Source organism: Haplochromis burtoni, unplaced genomic scaffold (genome assembly GCF_018398535.1).
Source record: "Haplochromis burtoni strain Fernald_Lab_line unplaced genomic scaffold, NCSU_Asbu1 Contig_138, whole genome shotgun sequence".
Classification (NCBI taxonomy): domain Eukaryota; kingdom Metazoa; phylum Chordata; class Actinopteri; order Cichliformes; family Cichlidae; genus Haplochromis; species Haplochromis burtoni.
In genome coordinates this window covers 1,529,378-1,536,310 of record NW_024582499.1, presented here as the reverse complement: position 1 = coordinate 1,536,310, position 6,933 = coordinate 1,529,378, and the positions used below count along the sequence as shown (strand labels likewise).

Genomic DNA, 6,933 nt, shown 5'->3' with positions numbered 1-6,933 from the left:
ATTACTGACAGTGGATTTTTTAAAAGTCTGTATTCTTTTTCTAATGGGTAGCAGTGTAATTGTGAGAAGGGCTCATTGAGCTCCGCTCAGGTATGAATCATTGCTTCTGCACTCTGCTGCAAGTGCAACAGATAAATGGAGAGAAGAGGTCCTGACAGGTGTTCAAAGGAAGAGACAGTCAAGACAACAACAGGTGTGGGTGTGTGCATGTGCGAACTTGTGTATTTTAAAGTTTTAAATGTGATGTTATCCTTGTGAAATATGAAAATGCGCTGGCTGGTTCGTTTTATGCAGTTATTTTAGAGCTGTAAGTGAGCTCTCTTTTTAGAGCGGTTCTGTGTGGATGTGCGTTGACATTTATGTATGCTACGTCTAATTATTGATGAAAGAACCTGATAATCAAATGAACTTGGCCAGGTCCCACCAAACAGGTGTCCAGGTGTCTGTAATTTGATGATCTAGTCATGGAGGGACTTTAACTCGCACATTAACTCGCAGACAGCCAGGAGACGCATGCCCCAGCCTTGTAAGTCAAACACAGATTACAAAAAAATCACAAAATGAGGTCCCCAAGCACAACTTCTGAAAGCTGTAATTTAAATTAAGTCAAGTATTTCTCATTTTTTGAAGCGCGTCTGACCCACCCTGTTCTCCACAGCCAGGATGACCAGGTTGCAGTAGGCGTCGGGGCAGGGCGTAGGCTCCAGTGGGTTGTGGTTTCTCCTCTCCCAGCTGCCGTAGCTCTTCCCCCTTTCCCAGCTACCCGTGCACGCTTGCCTCCGTTCCCAGCTCCCTCCACCAGTCCCTCCCCTTCTCTCCCAGCTCCCTCCTCCACCACCACCTCCACCCCCTCCTCCGTGCCTCCTCTCCCAGCTCCCACCACCACCTCCACCTACTCCGACGCCCCAGTTCCCGCTCATGGGTCTCGCCCTGCGGTTCTCCCAGCTCCCTCCTGTTTTACATGTTGGCTGCCTCCTCTCCCAGCTCCCTCCGACTCTCTTCCTCTCTAAACTCCCTCCACCTCCCTTCTCCCCACTTCCTCCACCGCCCCCTCCTCGCTCCACATTCTGGTTTTTATCATGGTTACTCCTGGACAGTGACGGTCTCCAGTCAACTCCACAGATGGTGTGTCGCCTCTCCATCGTACCCCCGGCAGGTCGGGGGTCAGCATTGCAGCTCATGGTCTGACGTCGCCCGTCGATGCCAGTTGGCTTTTTCCTGTCCAGGCTGTCATCCCCAGCAACCACAGTGTCCACATTTAGACCTGTGAGATGTGGAATTACACAAAACATATAGATCACAAAATCTGACATTTTCAGCATCTCCTCTGTTTTCACAGGACTTTCTTTAGATTATAGTATGAGACATATCAGCATTTTGAACTTGCAGTAAGGACATGAGGGGCAAAATGTGTTTTTGTAATCCTGAATTATTTGAGAGGGGAAAGAAAAAAGAGGAGAAAGTTTGTCCAGTGGGGACAAAAAAAATGCAGATAGCCAAATATTTTCATTATGAGATGAACTCTATGATCTCTAACACACTGTATAAATAAAAGACAAGAAAACAAACTTTTCAGTTCAATTGTATTTTATTTATACAGTACCAACTCAAAACAACAGTCGCCTCAAGGCACTTTATATTATAAGACCCTACAATAATACATAAAGAGAAAAACCCAACAATCATAAGACCCCCTATGATCAAGCACTCTGGCGACAGTGGGAAGGAAAAACTCCCTTTTAACAGGAAGAAACCTCCGGCAGAACCAGGCTCAGGGAGGGGCAAACAAAGTCTGTATTCCAGTATGTGATGATAATTCCCCAAATGCTTTAATGCCAAGTGTTTTGTTTAATTTAACTAAAAACTGAAAGCATCATTTAAAAAGTTTTATTGTTGTTCCTCTGTCATTCAGTAACCACCTTTGGTCTCACCTGTCTTGAGGACCAGGAGGTGCAGTGCATCATCTCTCAGGTAGGAGGCAGCAGCGATCTCATGTGTGGGGATTCTCATCAGCAGCTTCTCGTTGTCTCTCCAGGTCAGCAGCAGACAGCGAGCAGACAGGCTCAGGATACAGTCCTGGTCCACGCTGGTCTTCAGCGGCAGCACCTTCAGCTGCTACTGACAAACACACAGGAACACGTGGTTGTAGATTATCCACGAATGAGTCAGACGACAGTGTCATTGTCTCATCACAGTTTAACTCAGGTACTTTAACTCGCGGATCACCTTGACAGTATCCGATCTTTACTAACCCTGGCTGTGTCCAGTAGCTGTAGCAGCTCATCTCGACTGGAGGGGTTCAGTGAAACTGAGACCCATGTCAGGTGACCAAGGAACTACGAGCAGAGATCAAAAGAAAAGCAACTTGTCATGGCGTATTCAAGTATATATTTTTTTCTTGTATTTTACACTCTCCTGGCCTATTCATGGCCCTACCTTGACCTCCTTCTCCACATAGTCAAAGATGAGTCTCTCGGGGTGTATGAGGTAGTCGGGTGGGTAGAGGGGGACGGTGTGCAGCGGGCGGCGATAAATGTTTCCTCGATCAACTTGTCTACGACCAGATTTGGACCAGACCAGTCGCTTAATGGGAGAGACAAAAGCCTAAAGGAGAGGAAAACAAGGATGCTAAATATTGAAGAGTCCCTCGACAGCCATTGAGTGCAGAGGATATTCTAATACTTGTACTAGAAGGTCAAACCTGCCACTTAACAAACACCTGCTTGATTGATTGGTCCAATATTTTCTTCATGTCAAGTTTCCAGATGATGAAACTTGACTTGTGAGTTTGGTGATTTCCAGCCTTTTCTTGTAGCACCACCATTGTGATTCTTACTGAAATGTCTCAACAAGTTTTAGATGGATTGCCATGATATTTGGTAAGCATGTTGATGTTTCCTGGATCTTTACTGAGCAGCAAAAAGGTCAACATATTATATAGCTCAATACTTCACGAAGAGATACGAAATCTGAGGCTTTTGTGAGAGTTTTAGGTCTTATTTTTACGTCTACAAATGCGCAAAAGCAAATGTTAGCGTGTTAGAATGAGATAAACAAAAAAGATCTCAGTTCACAACATAAGTCATCTCAGGGCACTTCATTCTCTATTAGCTACCACGTGGCATCAACAGGGAGAAAACCTCCAGAAAAAGCAAGCTCACTAATTCTTGTCAGCTTCCTCGATCTATTGGAGTGCTTCCATCCTTTTTTATAGTCTCTCAGTATTAGCATTTAGCTCAAGGTGAAGTGCAGCTGCCTTGTATTACTAACAAGACTTTATCTTGTGTCTCATTTTGTGGTCCTTATGCATCAAACGCAGATGTTTTCTGTTTGTTTATATTTAGAGCAACGGATTCAGAGTTTATTGGCCAATATTTATGATTACGAGAGTATAGATCCTGTTTATTTAATGACCGTTCTTCTAGCATCATCCACAAGGATCTGTACAACGTAAGCTACATCCCAGTTTCTGTGTATTTAGAGTTAGCTCTAACTTTAAGTTTTTGATGTGAATTAGATTAAAAATGCTAAAATTATGGTAAAGGTAGGGGAGACCGGGGATAGTTGTAACGTGGGTCAGTTGTAACAATTTCTAATTTCTCCAATCAGGGCTAAGTTTCAAATGATGTGACTCATCCTGTGCATGCCCAATTCAGTTCTGCTATCACATGTGAAAAATCAGCACATTTTGTCAAACACAGACAATTTAACACGAAAAAAAGTAATTTGTATGCCAAAAAGTAAGTTTTTCTACTTTATTTCAATTTCTAATAGCATTATCTGCTTTGCAGTTAAACCCATCAAACTTAAATTATGTTATTTGTATGTCTATGGGGATATATTCTGTGTAGGTCTTTAGTGCTAATGTTTTAGCCGTTGGCTGTAATGTTGGCTAGTTCATGGCTATAGGAGTCTGGGTCAGTTGTAACAGCAACAGTCTGGGTTAGTTGTAACAATAATGCAGATGTTACAACTTACCGCACTATTACTTTAACTTATATTAAACAAGTTGGGGCAACGACATCAGCAGAGAGACGTTCACTGGTCACATTTGTATATGCGGTTAATGCCAGTGGCAACACAATTCCTCCACTGTTTGTGTTCCCACACATACATTATGCTGACCACTGTGTAGGAAGTACTGGTAGTGGAAATAAGTCAGGATGGGTGCAAGAAACAGATTTCCTCATCTTTCTGAAGCACTTTGCAAACCACACCAAGGTAAGCCAGGATAAAAAGTAATGGAATTGCGATGCTGGTGAACAACTACATTTTTTCAGCTTCATTGTTATGTTCAAAATTGGTGCAAGAGTTGTAGGTTATAATGCCCACTGAACCAATGGGACCAAACTCAAGGAAGACCAACCAAAATTAATGAAATATTCAGTTGCAGAAAATTCCATAACTTGTCTTTTTTGGGGGGTTGGAATATGTTCAAAAGCTAGATTTCTGCATTCTGTCACACACACACATAGCTACATAAATGGATGTAAGTGCATTCATGTGTTGAATAAACAAAGATTACATGTTAATATTTTGTTAGTACCCTTATTTCATTGTGTTACATTTCACCCCAGGATATGTTACAACTAACCCAGACTATGGGGTTAATTGTAACATTTCACTCTTCGTGTTTGAGACCATACCATGCAATGGGTAATTGTGCTGCAGAGAAAATAGCTGCACTATTTAATAGCAGAGACATGTAAATACTTTGCATTACATTTTGAATCCACTACCTTAAAAGAGCTCCAATTTACAGACAGAAATGTCAAAAATGTTACAACTATCCCCGGTCTCCCCTACTTTTCTTCGTTGATGGTGATTTAGACCTAATGGCAATTAAAAAGAGCTGAATCATCAACAAAGTGTTTATTTAGTGAGAAAATGAGTGTTGTGATTCTAATTACCAGAGCACAGTCCAGTGACTGATAGTGTCTTGAGTTTGAATTTGAGCTGCAGCCACTGAGAAGGTTAATTTGTGTGTAAATGCATGCCTCGGTATAATTGCGTGTGTGTTTATGCGTGTGTGTTACCGCACTATGTGCCTTGGGCTGTTCCAGCAGTGATTGACAGGTGAGCAGTGATCTCTGACAGCTCATCGCTGAGACTCACTGACAACACAGCGCACACTGTTAGACACCCACTGACACACACACACAAACACACATTAACTGTAGCTAGAAGGCATAAGGAGAGTGGACAATACAACACACACACACACACACACACACACTGAACAGAGAGAGGACATTAGCTTGTCTTAGAGTCAGAAACCTGTCTTGTCTCTCTCTGTGAATTATAACAAGCGCAGATCTCTGTGTAGGCAGATTTCTGATGAACATCTCTTTTGTCAGCTGAATTTAACAAGAAAGACAGAGGATGCTTATAATGAGTTTTGTTCTTTTTCTGGTTCTGTGTCTTTGAGGAGACAAAAAGAAGGGAAATAATTGGATTTGTAATGAATGTGTTCAATCTAACAACCTGCCTGGGTCACAGCAGGGATTAATTTCCCACCTAGCTTTAGAGACTTTTTGATTTCACGTAGTATTTTTCCAAACTTTCATTTTAAATAAACATATTTTTCTCTCTCTAATGTCTTATTTCAGGCTTTAGTAAACTTTGTAATGAGAACATGTTTTTAAAAAATGATTCCAGCCAAATCAAGAACTTTTGGCTTTCATGTCACAGTCAGATGGCCCCATTACACCAAATTGGTTTAGAGAAACATCATGACTGAGTGGTTGTAGTATGGATATACGAGCTAGGGATGAATGCAACAGATGGTAGAACAGAAGAAGAAGGAGACTATCCTCACAAGAGAATTCAAATAGCATCTGTATATTTCTATGAGGTTGGATCATGGCTTTTGCCTTGTGTCAGGCCCACAAAATCAGGGGGGCGTGTAGAGGAGGGGCATGGGGCGGTATGTTTTGATTGGCTCAAAACATACCACATTGTTTACCGTCTAATGTGCCAAAAGCGGCTCAGATTATCCCCAGATGTGTTTGCCATCTGGGCATAGGTCATTGATGAGGTGTCAAACATTTAGGCCTTTAGGGGGAACTCCTCTGGGCTTTCCATATGTTAGCAGACTAACTGGTTTTGAATTGCAAATTCTATTTGCAAAAAATTAATTAAAAGAAGGAAGGAAGGCCCAGCACCTTTCCTTGGTTTAGTGTCAGTGACGTACAGATTAACTGCTGTGCTGGCCAAGATACTGACAACCCAGCAGCCAAACCTAGCACCACGATCATGGATCAAGGATATCTTTACAATCAGCAAGGGCCAACTGGTTACACGGTCAGCAGAAATCACACAACAAAAAAGGTTCCTTGTCTTTTATCACTTCTTTTTCATCTTTAGGAGGACATAAGCTTGATAAGCTTGATAAGTGAAGATAGTTTGCTGTTGATCGATGGCAGACAAAGTCAAACTCAGCCGACTCGTGTCTGTGACTCATTTGAAATCAGCTGACACTAAGCTTGTGCTTGTGAAGATGCCTAATTAAAGGGAGACTTGAAAGGACCTTTGGTTTGCATAAACATAAACGTCAGTGGCTTTTGAAAATATGTGACAAAATGAGCTTAAGTCATCAACATCCAAATGACACAAAAACAATGAAAAGACAAAAACTGAAATGTGGAAGAGGCGCTACAATACCTTCTTGGATTTCTTTAGTTCATAGTCCATAGTCGTTCCGTCTTTCTCTGTGCTGATCCTGTGGTGGGTCAGTCCTGGTCCAGGTCACACTCTTCCTGAATTTATTTTTTGCTTCACTTTGCCTTTTTTGTCATTGCTTCTTTCTTTCCGTTGGTTTTTCCATTATTCCTTAAGTGTCTCTGCCTCTGAGTTATTTTAGCTTCTGATACAGCTGCTTCATTCCTGTTCTTTCTCTTTCTACACTGATTGTTCTTTTGAGACTTCTCCTGG

The 6,933-nt window shown here is 41.9% G+C and overlaps 1 protein-coding gene across 2 annotated transcripts in view; it reads right to left on the bottom strand.

The window, feature by feature from the left end:
- The window catches only part of ccm2l (CCM2 like scaffold protein), a 13,594-nt gene extending 6,667 nt beyond the window's left edge, over positions 1–6,927 (bottom strand). For both annotated transcript variants that reach the window (XM_005931098.1, XM_042224465.1), the window contains exons 1-5: positions 6,664–6,927; positions 2,437–2,604; positions 2,253–2,336; positions 1,932–2,115; positions 645–1,264 (exon numbers count right to left, since the gene is read on the bottom strand). In XM_005931098.1, the coding sequence (XP_005931160.1) occupies positions 645–1,264; positions 1,932–2,115; positions 2,253–2,336; positions 2,437–2,604; positions 6,664–6,693 (1,086 nt within the window). In that variant the 5' untranslated portion in view covers positions 6,694–6,927. The remainder of the gene's footprint in view (positions 1–644; positions 1,265–1,931; positions 2,116–2,252; positions 2,337–2,436; positions 2,605–6,663) is intronic.
- Positions 6,928–6,933: the final 6 nt, after the last annotated feature.